This window comes from Siphateles boraxobius, unplaced genomic scaffold (genome assembly GCF_051911475.1).
Source record: "Siphateles boraxobius isolate OS27281-9 unplaced genomic scaffold, OSU_SipBor_1 48, whole genome shotgun sequence".
NCBI lineage: Eukaryota > Metazoa > Chordata > Actinopteri > Cypriniformes > Leuciscidae > Siphateles > Siphateles boraxobius.
The window spans coordinates 7,170,365-7,186,050 of record NW_027509119.1 but is presented as its reverse complement, the minus strand read 5'-3'; the positions used below and the strand labels follow the sequence as shown (position 1 = coordinate 7,186,050).

Below are 15,686 nucleotides of genomic sequence, written 5' to 3'. Positions count from 1 at the left end.
CTTGATTTTTTACGTGAGAAAAGCAATTGCATTTAAATCTGTGTGATAGTGCACTTGGGTTTGTCAGAGTATGTGTGTGCAGCTGTTTGTTTTCTCCAGCAGTCTGAGTGTCCCGTCTTAAATGAAACAGCCCATCAATTCAGTGCCTCCAGCCATCAGATACATAAACATTTTAAAACACGCCACTGTGGGAATGATGCTTATTAGAAACAATCAACAATATATCATTATATACCCTGGAATGGTATATAAAAAATAGAAGCAAAAATGGACTTTGTATATACACTGGTTTTGTGTATAAAACACACACACACACACACACACACACACACACACACACACACACACACACACACACACACACACGTATATATATATATATATATATATATATATATATATATATATATATATATATATATATAGTTTTACAAATCCAAAACTCTGACACTCTTGAAGTGAGGTCTTCACAGATATCATGGTTTATATATGTGTGTGTTTCAGGCCAGGAGCTGTTGCGGCAGCAGGAGAAGGTGCAGATGCTGGAGGGAGGTCAACATCTGGCTCAGGAGCAGCTCTCCGAACGTGTGGCCGAGGTGGTGCGGGCAGAGAAAGCCCAGAGGAGACTACAGGCAGAGCTCAAGAGAATAACAGACAGTCTGGAAAACACCCAGCAGGAGCTGCAGGACTCACGGTAAGCTGCAAACCAGGAGGTCTGCTTGGGCCAGTTAGCCCCTGCTCGTAAACACCATAACTACACCATTATATGGGTGGTGGGGGGGACATTGTATCCATTCAAAAGTAACCATGTGTTCTTACTAGGGCTGGGAGAAAAAAATCGATTCACCTAGCTATCATGATTTTTTTTTTTTTTTACGATTCTAAAATCGTGTTTTTTTTATTTAAGAATCATTATTAATTCAAATTCAATTGCTTTGTTTTTGTCATTGCTTGTAGATGAGGTTGACAGAACTTAGCCACTTTCGTTTCAACAGAGGATGAAATGTGTCGGTATCTATGAGTGTTGAGTGACGTAATATCCCAAGTGGACGCGTGGAAGAGACGTGAGACTAAAAGCACTGAAAAGCCCTCGCGCTACTCATATGCTGAGAGAGAGATAAGACAATAGAGCTGCACGATTCACCTTTAAAAGACTGTGATCTCGATTCAAACACCCACGCGATCTTTCAATTCGTCTGTCTATTAAACTTTGACAAAATCATATCGCAACATTCAAAGCTGTGTTGGCGCTGCCGCTGAACCAAAGAGAGTTGTCATGAAACAGCTTCACAAACAGTCTTTTCAACCTCATAGTATCATTATTTCTGCGATGCAATAGTTAAAATGATCATAGAAGTACTTGGAAGTTAAAAGTTCAAATATGAACACTGATGTCTACGATAGCGATCAAAATCAGCTTTTGATAGAAACTTGGTGCTTAAAATAACGCATTTATCGATTACATTGTTTCAAGAGAATGTTGTATTGCATGATGCTTCTGAAATAAAAGTCAGAAAGATGTGATGATTTGTTTTTGTAAATATACTCATCTTATACATCATGTACAGTCTGTATAAGTGTATGATTTAACTTTTCCTGATGGTCTAGTGTTAAAGAAATTGCAATATATTGCAATATTGAATCGCAATACTTGCAGAATTGCAATTCTTAAAAACAAATCGCAATACATATCGTATTGGCCCCCAAGTATCGTGATAGTATGGAATCGGGAGACGTGTATCGTTCCAGCCCTAATTCTTACAGGTCGTTTATGACTCAAATTATTGTTTTAAAAATGGCTCAGTGTCCAGAATTGAACACCCACGAGAAAAGATCCGCATGGCATGTTTTTCAGTGTGCTCGAATGCATTTTGAGTGATTATTTAGACTGCATAGTACAGCAGACAGTTTTCCAAACTCAGTTCCTCGGGATGACACTCTCATATCACACTCATATTAAGGCTGCTAGTGAAGCTATGAGCCGATTAATCCAAATTTCTCAGCTTTATACTGCCTTCAAGTCATGTCTAAATGATCGTATTAACCAGATGAGCGCACATGAACGCCACCACAATACCAGTATTACCAGTGAGGAACTCTGGATTTTCTTTGAGCCCTGACTTTCCTAGTTTTGGAATATTGTAGGAATATTCCTGATCAAATACAAGCTTTTGGTATCTGTCAATTCCAACAGAAAATAATTTAGTAATTTAAAATTAATTTTAGAATTTTAAACTACATTTTTCATGATGCTCTATGGAAGACTGAGAATAGAGTGCAACTGTCAGGTTCCAGAAGTAAATATCCCATTCCTTTTCTCCATAGGGAAAATGATGAGCCTTTAAAGACAGACCTATTGTGAGGCCTGAGGTTGATAATCAATGATAAATGCTTTCGTTAAAGCCATCAATGTATATTATTTCAAGTTATTTTTTATATTGTCGAATAATAATTTAAATATTTGTGTGCATAATTTTTCAATAAATGTAAAATGTATTTCTATATATAATGAACATCTTTAAATCAGTAGTTTTATATTGTTTTTACTTTGTCATTCGCAATGCTTCGTAGAATTGTAGTTCTTCCTCTTAATAGAGCCGTTATAAGAACACAGTCTTGCACCTTTGTGGTTTTGCCTTACATTTTTTGCTTCAAAGTTGGTAATGTTGTAATTTTCATCTTGTATCTCGCCGGTTTGGTTCATGGCTTATAACTCTTTAACAAAGACTTAAAAATGAAGTGTTGCAGCCTGTGGGAGTCATGACAAAATTCAAATACAAATCAATTGCACTCATTATTATTATCATTACACATTATTCTGTCTCCATTTTGTGTCGCTTCTTTGCTCTGTCAATAGATGAAAAAGAAGGGAAGAAATCTGAAATTCTATCTGATCAAGAAAACACCAGGTGTAAATTCCCTCCGAAACGAACAAACCACTCGAGAAGGTTTGAGACGTATTCAAGATGCAACTATACAAGTGTAAATGCGTGTGGTTGATGAAGCCACATATGTGAATTTTACTCCCCCCAAAAGCTCCAGATAGCCAGACAGCACGCCTGTACAGCAACATTCATCTCCACAGATATGGCCTGCTGGAGATGAGAATCTCTCTTCAGTAACCATATACAAACTGCCACAAATGAAACTCAACGTCTGGCATGGCATCCTGGAGCTCAATACATTGTCATCTTCATTAAAATTGGTGAATGCTAAATTCTCACACCAGTGTTGATGCCACTCTCTTTCCTATTGAAATCAGCTGATGATAAAATGCAATGAATATCTGTTGCTTTTGGTGACATGAACACCATTGAATTTGTATATAGTGACGAAGATAGAATTTATATTAGCTTTGCAGAGACGCATTTAATCGGTAATGTGTAAATGGAACAGTTTTAACAAATGATGTGTAAATAGTTCCCATTGTGTTCCAAATGATATCACTTGCATTACATACACATTGTCATAATTACATAGTCATAGTTATGAACCCATAAAGCCTGTGACACACTAGATGATTTTCAAACCATGGGAGACGACAAACATAAGGACAGTTTCTACCGATTTTTAACATTATAAACAAACGCACACACTAGATGATTCGGCCAGACCGCGAGACAACAAACCTGCTGATTATAGTAATGATTTCACCATGGCAATTCCACAGACACGAGTGCTTCTAATAGCGTCTATAATAGCGTCTTTAACAGACCGTTTGTCGCTTAGTTACGTGCATCCTGTCACTGTTTAAACTGCCCTGTCAATCATCTTGTCACAGTTAAAATTCTCCACATTCAATTTCATTAAATTTTTTCACTATAATTTCGGAGAGAAATGTAGTAGTATTATGTGATCTGCCAGTCGTGGGTCTTTCATGCGGAGAACTCTCCTTGTGTTTGCAATTTGCGTAATGATGCATTTAAAAGTTAATGATCAAACGTACCTTTACAAGAGTTCACAATGCTGTTGCCAATACATTTTAGTGTGGATATCCTTGAATAAATATATTTTCGTCAGGTTATATACTGATTATTAATAACTCAAGCCCCTTTTATCTAAACCTCTCTCCTTAGCCGTCTGACTCGCAATATCCGCCATGTTTGTTTTTTAACACTTTTTTATGTGTTTGTAGTTCTAATTGAATCATCGTCCAAAGTGCAAAGGGTTGTGGCCAATGTTAGCCGTTTGAGTGTTTACGGATCTGCACTTCGGATTCTACCTGGAAAAAATCAGTTCAACAAACAGTACTACGATTTGGGACACACTAATTATAATTTCGAATACTATTTAGGATGGATAGTATGCGAATTGGGACACAGCTGAAATCTCACAGAAACTTGTGTGATCGAGCCTGACTTTGGAAGAAAAACCAATATGGTGGATGATCAACGTGTCAGCTGGCTCTCCTGGCGCGCATTCTGTTTTGCAGCAAAAAAAAAAATAAAAAATGTCGCCGTAAGTCGATCTTCTTCCTCAATACTCAATACATGTTTGCGGCTGAAATGCTTCAACTATAAAATCATGCAACATCCGGTTGGTGAAAGGTTGCTCGCTCTCATTGGCTATTGCGGGTATCCCGTCGGAAGCAGCCCGATCAAGAGTCGTAAATACTGTATCACGTTTGATATATATGATTTGGGAGGCTCGAGCTCGAGCGGGAGCAGTAAAATAATCATAATGACACCACACAATTGAGGATTTTTTTGGACCAAGATTATGTTGCGACAAGCCTCAAATTCGGTCCAACGCACCCTCGATTGTTCGCAATTCGGGCTTAAAATCTTCAAGTGTGTTCAGCATAAATATGAGCTTCCCAAGAGGACTTGCATGCAGCATTAGTTGGACATGGACATGGGATTGAGACTCAAACCGTCTTCCCAATGAGCAGCTCTTACGTAACCTGAGTATGTGCACAGTCCACTGCGCCACTGTCTCTGACACTAACTGAGTTTTATTAAGCGAAGCTGCAATTCTCAGGACGGTTCAGTGTGTTTTAGTCTGCATGACCCTTGACGTGCCGCTTTTACCTCCCGCGCTGCCCTCCTGTGAGAAAGTGTGCCGCTCAATGGAGGAATCACCGTGGGTCTAAATCCATGTGTAAAATCAGATGTTTAACTGGCTGGAAGAGGACGAGCAAAAGCATCTTAACTAGCACCATGCCAAAGGTCTCTTGTTCAGTCAGCCATCCGCTGGTGTGCTGCACAACTTCCCGTCTGCCAATACACATTACAGAGGATTTAGTAATTAAGTGGTAAGTTGAGGACTAAATTGGGTGTTTGCGGGCCACAGAGCTACCCCAAGGTCCCTGCAGCCATGCAGATAGGGGATTCTAATTGCTAGGGATATTGATCATTCCTGGCGAGGGCGTGCTGGGGGATTTCGCGAGCGATCGATTAGCTGTTACGGTGGCCGCTTCGCCAATGGAAGAGAAAGAGGTAAGAGAGCCACGTGGGTCTTTTACAGGATCTCCCCACGCTCTTCACCTCCTGAAAAAGTGACACATCACCTAGTCAACCGCTTGCTACGGCGCCCAGACACCCTCTGTAGGACCGTCCTTCACTTGTTTGGGTTTCGTCTGAAGGTTGAGGAGGTTGTGGTCAACACCTCTCATTTCCGCTGCGATAAGCTTTTCTCTTTTGGGAGTGATTTGAGACGCTGTGGTGGGTCTGATTTGTTATAGTTGGGTGTGATTTGTTGATGCATGCTGAAACGGGGCATGAGCTCATCTTCGTCCTGCTCTCGTAATTAGTTTCAGCCCCGCTCATTAAATATTCACGCTTGCCTACTCTAATTAAATCGAACCTCTCTCTCCTGCTTACCATTCCTACATGTTATCATGCCTCAATTAAGATGCGTTCTGGTCTGTTTCACTGACTAGTCAAGGTTTTGCTGTGGACTGAAGTGTCCCATTCTCTCATGCCCATACACAATTTTTTCTGTAAATAAAGATCCCGCGCTCCATGCCCTGCTAAAGATGACCAGCTTAAATTAAACTTGGCCTCAATCAGCCCAAAGTTCGTTCAATAATCATCTGATGCATATTGCACACAAGAATGGTTGGCTGTTAATCAACCCCTTGTGAAAAGGACAATTGTATACTTTTAAAAAGAGAAATTATTATAGAAATAACATACTACTGAAAGAATATACTTAAGTGTGAACTGAATTTAATGTTTTCGGACACTTAAATGCATCCTAATTTCAATTAAATAAAAATGCATTACTGTTTTGACCCACTTAACTAGGACTATGAAATATGGTTACATTTTACTGCTGAATGTACTGGTATATATATGATAAACTAAAATATTTTACAGTCCTTATTACACGTTGCATGTAGTTACTATAGTAATAACAATAGATTATGCAGAATTACATACATCTAACCCTAAACCAAACCCTAATCCTACCCTAACCATATAGTAAGTACTGTACATGTAGTTAATTCTTATTACTCAGTACTTAAATTTATAATTGCACTGTAACAAGGACACCTTAAAATAAAGTGTAACCATCATTTCTATTGAAATTGGTATGCCGTATTTAAATATATTTGGAATTACACATTTGTAATGATGGAATTGCAATTTAGCACATTTAAAGCATGTCAACCTTAAATATATTATCAAATAACTCTCTACAGTTAAAATCATTATCAAATATTTGTGCTTTAGTATGTTATTCAACATAACAAAATAAGTGTACTTCTTTCAGTATGCCAAAGGATCATTAAAACAATGATTTACTTTTACAAAGTGAACTTCTTAAAAGTTTACATAAATGTGTTAACAGTCATGAAAGTAACTTAAGTAACTTTATTTATTTATATTATTTTCAAGTAGTTTTTTTTTAGTTTTTATTTAAAGTACTCTACAAGTGCACATTCTATACAATTATGTGCACTTCTTTATAATGAGGAACTTTTTGTAGTAAATGGACAATAGTCCTATAGAGATAGTCCAATTACATTTACACATCTGGCACTCACTCTTACCCAAAAAAGCTTACGCTGTATATTATCTGTTCACACATTATCTGAGAGCCATGCTCTACTGTTTGAGCTAAAGGAACAAAACAAGAAAAAAATCCAACAAGCATTTTTGAGGAAGAACAAATCACTGGATTTGTAAATGTTTGCAAGTAGCATCTAATTTTTAAAATTACTTGCAAGGTTTTTGGAGAGGGGGGTTGTTGGTAGCAAGTTAATTGGACATCCACAAGCAAAACTGTACTTTCTGTATCTGTAAAATAATGACTTACTAACTAATGAGTTCGAAATTATGATTACAATGTCATACATTTGCACTTTTTTTGCCGTTGTTAGTTGTTGTGTAATTATTTGATTACTTTTTTATTGGGGTATCAACTATTTTAGATTTATCTGCCACTAAAAGCATAATAAACCTTGACTGATTCTTGTCCAGAATATGATTGAAAATGTCTTAGATTTATACTAGCTGCAAGAGACTAAGCTTAAAAGCTTAGTTCACCCAAAAATTAAAAAGTCTGTCATAATTTACTCATCCAGGTGTCATTTCAAACCCATAAGACTTTTGATCGATTTTAAACCCAAACCCTGTATAGGAGTATAAATTCCAGTCTGGTTTATGCTGGTTAGTGCTGGTTTGTTAAGATCCTACTTTCTTTTGGTCTTCCCTTGTGACCTAGGCCCTGTTTACACCTGGTATTAAGATGTGTTTTGATCAATCGGATCACAGGTAGATGAGGGAGACACATTCCCGTTTACACATGGAGTTTTAGTCTCATTTATCCACTTTCAATCACTTCTGTCCTGATTTCTTCTAGGGGAGGATCTATGGGCGGGTAAATGTTGTTGTTTTTTCAGATCTTTCTATCTAATGAACAAAATAAGCTTGTGCAATTCACATATGAACACGAACAGAGATGACGGAATAACATATTGAGAGCATCATCTTTCGTTTCTGCTCTGATAGACGCAAGACCAGCCGAAAGCAGAGTGTGTTTTAGAAATCAGAAATGGCGAGAGAACATTGTGCTTGGTACGTTTTTTGTCTTCAAACTAAACTTGGGTCTCCAGCCAACAAAGTTTAAATCCCGTCTGGCTAGCGCACTTCCCATAATGTTTACTCGCTTTTGACCACATGAGCGTTTACACTACGAAAGCAATCCGGTCGAATGCGTTTTCCACTACCTCAGGAAGTGGTCGAAAGTGGACAAGCTAAAAACGTTATAGACCCCGTTTACACCTGTATTTAGCGTCGTCCGCTTGTGATCCGATCGACCAAAACGCACCGTAAAACCAGGTGTAAACAGGGCCCTGCATGAAAAACACCATACACTGGTGACCAGCAGGATGGTGTGGTGATTTCATCCACACATCTGTTGCTCCTTTATATATATAATTTTTTTTTTTCACTAAGCTAGTCACATCTAAAGCAATATTTAAAGTCCTTGCACTCTTACTTTAAAAAAAAATGTTGTTTCCTAATTGTTGGTGATTTTAATATACATGTAGATAACGAAAAAGATGCATTGGGGTTGGCATTAAAACATTCTGAACTCTATTGGAGTTAGACAACATGTGTCAGGACCTACTCATTTTCATAATCATACTCTAGATCTAATATTATCACATGGAATCAATGTTGATGCCAATGTTGAATTCTACAGCAGAGCGATGAAATCTCAGATCATTATCTAGTCTTGTGTATACTTCATTTAGCCAAGGGTGCAAAGTCGACTCCGTGTTACAGAATATGTTAGACCTATCACTTCTGCCACTAAAGATTGCTTTATTAATAATATTCCTGATCAGTTTCATCTCCTCAGCATCCCAGATAGGTTAGAAGAACTTGATATTGCAACAGAAACTATTGATTCTCTCTTTTCCAGCACTTTAGACACAGTTGCTCCTTTGCGCTTAAAGAAGATTAAAGAAAATAGTCCAACACCGTGGTACAACGACCACACTCAGCCCCTTAAGAGAGCAGCCAGAAAAATGGAACGCAACTGGAAGAAAACAAAACTAGAGTTTTTTTTTCGCATTTCATGGAAAGAGAGCACGATTGTGTACAGAGAGGCCTTAAAAGCTGCTATATCTGCTTAATTTTCAACCCTATTAGAAGAAAATAAACAAAACCCTAGGTATTCATTTGAAACAGTGGCTTAATTAACGAAAAATAAAGCTTCAACCCCAGACGTTTCCAAGCAGCACATCAGTAATGATTTTATGAACTTCTTTACTTACAAGATTGATAATATCAGGGAGAAAATTATAACTATGCAACCGTCTACTAAAGTATCGCATCAGGCATTGCATTGTAGTCTCCCTGAGGAAAAAATGTCTAAACTTGTTAAATCATCTAAATCGACAACATGTATGTTAGACCCTATACTGACTAAGGTATTGAAAGAGATGCTTCCAGAGGTCATAGATCCTCTTCTTAATATCATTAATTCATCTTTGTCATTAGGATACGTACCAAAAACTTTTAAGCTGGCTATGATTAAACCGCTTGTTAAAAAAACGCAACTTGATCCTACAGAATTAGTCAATTACAGGCCGATCTCGAATCTACCTTTTCTCTCAGAGATACTAGAAAAGGCAGTATCCTCACAACTATGTTCCATTTTAGAAAGATTTGGTATCTGCAAGGATTTTCAGTCAGGATTTAGACCGTACCATAGCACTGAGACAGCTCTCATTAGCCAGCAGCCATATCACCCTGTAGCCCAAGACTGGTTGCCCACTGAAGCTAAGCAGGGTTGAGCCTGGTCAGTACCTGGATGGGAGACCTCCTGAGAAAACTAGGTTATTGCTGGAAGAGGTGTTAGTGAGGCTAGCAGGGGGACGCTCACCCTGTGGTCTGTTTGGGTTCTAACGTCCCAGTATAGTGACAGGGACACTATACTGTCAAAGAGCACCGTCCTTCGGATGAGACGTTAAACCAAGGTCCTGACTCTCTGTGGTCATTAAAAATCCCAGGATGTCCTTCGAAAAAGAGTAGAAGTGTAACCCCAGGATCCTGGCCAAATTTGCCCCTTGGCCTCTGTCCATCATGGCCCCCTAATCATCATCCCATATACTGATTGGCTTCATCAGTAAGCTGGTGTGTGGTGGGTGTTCTGGCGCAATATGGCTGCCGAGGCATCATCCAGGTGGATGCTGCACATTGGTGGTGGTTGAGGAGATTCCCCCTTCCATGTAAAGTGCTTTGAGTACCCAGAAAAGTGCTATATAAATGTAACAAATTATTATTATTATTATTATTATTATTATTATTAATTATTAGAGTCACTAATGATTTGCTCTTATCATCCATTCATGGTTGTATCTCTCTATTAGTGTTTCATGATCTTTGGTACCATTGACCACAACATTCTTTAAAATAGACTTGAAAATTATGCATTAGTGGAATTACATTAGCATGTTTTAAATCATATTTATCTGACTGTTATCAGTTTGTAGCAGTAAATGAAGAGATGTACCAATCTTTCATTTGAAAGTCACGTGTCTAGAATCTGTAAAACAGCATTTTTCCATCTTTAAAATATATATAAATTACGTCATATGCTCTCAATGACATGCGGAACAGTTAGTTCATGCGTTCATGACATCAAGGCTAGATTATTGTAATGCTATTATGGGTGGTGGCCCTGCATGCTTAATAAACAAACTACAGCTGGTCCAAAACACAGCAGCTTGAGTTCTTACCAGAACCAGGAAGTATGACCATTAATCGCGATTAATCACATCCAAAATAAAAGTTTGTGTTTACATAAGGTGTAATTATTTTGTATATTTAAATACACACATATGCATGTATATATTTGTATATTAGAAATATATGCATGTATACTGTATTTATACATCATTTAAATTATATATAAATATTTTATATATAAATAAAACTTTTTTTAAATATATACATGCATGTGTGTATATTTATACATTCACAACATAATTATACACAGTACATACATATTATGTAAACACAAACTTTTATTTTGGATGCGATTAATCGTGATTAATCGTTGCCCAGCCCTACTTTATTCTAGAGCTGCTGTAAAGCCAAAACAATCTCTGTTACTTTAATTTCCTATTATCACTGTAAAGCTGCTTTGAAACAATCTATATTGTTAAAAGCGCTATATAAATGAAGGTGACTTGACTCTCATGTCAGGACTGATGGAGAAGGGAGTTTGGTGAAATAAGACTCATGTGCTTCTCTACAGGAGATTGGTAGAGCACTTGAGAGCAGAGGCCAGCAGCAGCAGATCAGATGTGCTCAACGCTCAACATGAAGCTGGGAGACTCCAGCAGGAGAAACAGCAGATCCAGGATGAGCTGGACATCAGCAGAGAGACCCTCTCAGCCCTGCAGACTAAGGTGAGAGCCATTTCACACATGTCCCACACTGATTCAGGGCTTTAACCGGCAGGATTATTGAGCAAAAGTGCTTCACAAAGCCCTCTGTAAGGTCATGATCTCCTGTATTGATCTGTATTGATTACTGTGTGCCTGAGGAACGGTGCAAGCTTGCACGTGTGAATATGGTGGATACATTCTCATGTGGCTTTGTGGAAGAGCATAAGCTTCACATGTTCGTGTAAAACCTGATGATCGTGATATCCAGCATGATTCGAGAATAATCCATCTTGTGCTCCAAGAACATCTGACCGTCAATTCATATGGTCAGTGTAACACATTTGCTGAATATTAAATATTTCTTCTTTTTTTTACATCATATTTTTTCTTTGTTTTAAATCCATTGAATGTTAAAACTTTATTTGTTAGGTTAAATTAGACTTAATTAGTCTTAATTTTCATTGTGGCCTCAGACATTTGCACACCACTGTATAATGGTGTGAACACGGTAAACATTTTCGAAAAAATGTCAACCAGATCATTTTGTTTTCAACTGAAAATTAATTTAGCACCCCCAAAGTTATGATATAATTTAAATGTTGCAAACGTGTACAGATCATGAGGAAATATGATTTTATTGCCTCTCTCAGTGCTGAAGAGATGTTAGTCTGAAGCAAAGCTATTCACTCTAGTTGTAAATTTACTTTTCTATATTTAGAAACTTTCATAGATCTGATGCAAAAGTATCTTGCTCAGTAACAGTTTCAAATTAATCTTCCTAATCCCAGTTTAATATCTGTCATGTAGGAGTATATCTCTAATTTAGCCAGCCATCTGAGTGAATATGTCAGCCATGGAGCTCACAGTTTATCTGTCATGCTCTGCACTAATACAGGGTTATATCATGAGGATTAAAATATGCCTTGATCTTTTGAATATAAAAGTGTTTAATGCCGTAGCGTAGCCACAATGGGGCCTGTGGGGGGGACTTGGCCCCCTCATTTACATGTCCGGTCCCCCATATTTCTGGTGGTTAAAAAAAAGAAAGAAAAAAAGTTAAATTGTTACTATTATTGATTGATTGATCATTCAAAATGCTGTGCAGTAAAATGCAAGGGCTGTTCTCAAACTGGTATTATTTTTGTCACTTGTTTAGCGCAGTTTATGCTGTCTTCTTCTTTAGGCCTCAGAGTTCATAAACACATGATGGTGGAAGGTGCACAAATTCCAATATCACGCTTTTTCAGTAAATCACGAAAAGCCTACTTCACCTTTCCAGGACGATATCAATACGGATTAATGCGTGCAGTAGCTGCGTGTTTGCCCGGAGTTCTGGTTTTTATTTTTTCAAAAGTCAAGCTGAGGATGCCATGTGAACACTGGTGTTTCATTTGAAGAAGCATAACATCACATTTTCCGTAAACTTCTGGATAGGAAAATTGAAGATGGTCACTGTTTCTCTTTCCTAATGGAAGTTTTGAACACTTGATGTCTTCCCAAACATGAGTAGACTGTAATAGATAATAAGTTCTTGTGTTCAAAGACATTTCTCAATATATTCAGAAAAGTGTTTCGAAACAAGAAGCCATAGGCAGTGTGATCATTATCTTTTACATTCTACTCGTGTTTGGGTAGACTGTAAAACATACACACTGCCTGGCCAAAAAAAGTTGCTGTTTGGATTTAAATAGGCAAATACTTAAGAGTCCATGAGCAGATCATTATTGCAGTGATTATTATGTTTCTAGCATGTTATATGTTTGGTTCTTCTAACCCTAATTGATGGAGTGTGTAGATTTTCATTTCTTAAAAAAATCCAGACCTTAAATTCTTGGAAAGTCTTTGGGAAGTGCTGGAGGAGACTTCACAGAGTTCTGGACTCTTGCATTGTCAATACAAGATCTTGACCAAAAATTGATGCACCTCTTGATGGAAATAACATCTTGACCTTTACTTGTCACATTGAATTAATCAAAATTGAAAACTTTTGTACTTTCCAAAATCCTTGGATTTCTGATGTCAGCAAGAAAGAATGAATTACATTAATACATTTACACATCAACAATGCCTGTTCATTGTTCAGAAACTTTCCCCACCAAGCAATAAGAAAGCAAAATATTTGCTATTGTTTCTAAAAAATCACTTCACATTGAAAAGTTCTGAAAAATAGGATTTTTTTCCCCTCACAAAACGCAATATTTGTTCACAATGGAGATAAACATTAATATTAAAACAAATTAAAGGTAAACCTGAATATAGATATAGATATAGAATATCGGTAACACTTAATTTTACTGTACGTGCACTTTCAATGTATTTGCAGTGTTCTTACCACAAAAGTAATGAGTAATGTAAGGTAACTGCATGTTTTAAGTTAAGGTTTAGTGGTAGGTTCAGGGTTAGTACCTAGTTAGTGTCATTACTACAATAAGTACATAGTATGTTCATGCGAAACAGGACTGTAAAACAAAGTGCTACCAGAATATCATTAAATAATGTGATTGTCAGCTGGCCTTCTCTCTGTGTTTGTGTAGCTGTGTGAACAGGAGAAGCTTATGAACACACACCGGGATCTGCAGCTCTTCACACACAGACTGCAGGAGGAAGGACTGAACTGCCAGACTCAGCTTCAACTGTGCAGGAGACAACTGGAGACCAGAGATGACCTGGATCAAAAACACCACCAACAGGTATTATTGGAACGCCACATATTAATATGCTAGTCAAAACTGCTGCTGACATGATTTCTAACCCTTCCAAAGCTGATACAAAATGGTGGTTGATCATTGGACTATGAGTTAGTAGGGTCAAAGTTGGCCACACTGATTAACCTGGGGAAAGGAATTTTTTGAAAATGATGTCTTATGATATTTTATGATGGTCTAGACTAATGTTAAAAGTTTGGGGTTTGCAAGATTTCTTAATGTTTTAAAAAAATTATCTCTTCTGCTCATCTAGGCTGCATTTATTTGACCAAAAATATAGTAAAAACAGTAATATTGTGAAATATTATTACAATTTACAACAACTGTTTTCTATTTTAATATATTTCAAATGTAAATTATTCCTGTGATGCAAAGCTGAATTTTCAGCATAATTTCTCCATTTACATTTATTCATTTAGCAGACGCTTTTATCCAAAGCATTACAAATACTATTATACTAATATTTATTACAAAATGAGAACAATAGAAGCAGTTAAACTAACAATAGGCAAGTGCTATGACCCTTCCCAGTTTAATTGAACGCAGTGCATGTATTTATATATATATATATATATATATAGTGTTAGTATTAATGGATCAAGTGTTGCCGAAAAAGATGCGTCTTCAGCCGTTTCTTGAAAATGGACACGGACTCAGCAACTCTGGTTGAGTTAGGCAGATCATTCCACCAGCAGGGAACAGTCAAAGTAAAGGTCAGAGAAAGAGATTTTGTGCCTCTTTGAGATGGCACCACAAGATGACGTTCACTTGCAGAGCACAAGTTTCTGGATGGCATGTAAGTCTGAAGTAATGAGTTTAGGTAAAAGGGAGCAGAGCCAATGGTTGTTCTGTAGGCAAACGTCAGTGTTTTGAATTTGATGTGAGCGGCAACTGGCAACCAGTGCAATTTTGTGAGGAGAGGAGTAACGTGTGCGCTCTTCGGCTTGTTAAAGACCACTCTAGCTGCAGCATTTTGTCTCAGTTGATCAGTTGCAGAGGTTTGACAGTACAAGCTGGAAGACCAGCCAGGAGAGCATTACAATAGTCCAGTCTGGATTGAACAAGCGTTTTGTAGCCTGGTCTTATAGGAAGGGCTGATCCTCCTGATGTTGTACAAGGCAAATCTTCAGTACCGGGCAGTTCTGGCAATGTGGTCTGCGAAGTTCAATTGATCATCAATCACAACTCAATCCAAGGTTACTGGCTGACCTTGATGGAGCTATGGATGACAAATCTAGCTGAATGGAGAAGTTGTGGTGTAGTGTTGGGTTGGCCGGGGCCACAAGCAGCTCTGTCTTCGCAAGGTTTAGTTGAAGGTGGTGGTCCTTCATCCAGCCAGAAATGTCTGTCAGGCAGGCTGAGATGCGAGCAGCAACCGTCGGATGATCAGGCTGGAATGAGAGGTAGAGTTGTGTGTCAACAGCGTAGCAGTGATAGGAAAAGCCATGTTTCTGAATCACAGATCCTAGTGATGTCATGTAGATGGAGAAGAGGAGTGGTCCAAGCACTGATCCCTGAGGCACCCCAGTAGCTAGATGTTGGGTCTTAGACACCACACCACACCCCTCCATGACACCCTGAATGACCTACCTGAGAGGTAAGACTTGAACCATTGGAGTGTGGTTCCC

At 37.9% G+C, this 15,686-nt stretch overlaps 1 protein-coding gene across 7 annotated transcripts in view; it reads left to right on the top strand.

Moving 5' to 3' along the window:
- pmfbp1 (polyamine modulated factor 1 binding protein 1) overlaps window positions 1-15,686 on the top strand; it is a 261,062-nt gene that overhangs the window by 227,169 nt on the left and 18,207 nt on the right. For all 7 annotated transcript variants that reach the window (XM_077201843.1, XM_077201841.1, XM_077201840.1 and 4 more), the window contains 3 exons: window positions 505-694; window positions 11,221-11,374; window positions 13,888-14,043. In XM_077201843.1, coding sequence (XP_077057958.1) covers window positions 505-694; window positions 11,221-11,374; window positions 13,888-14,043 — 500 coding nt within the window. The remainder of the gene's footprint in view (window positions 1-504; window positions 695-11,220; window positions 11,375-13,887; window positions 14,044-15,686) is intronic.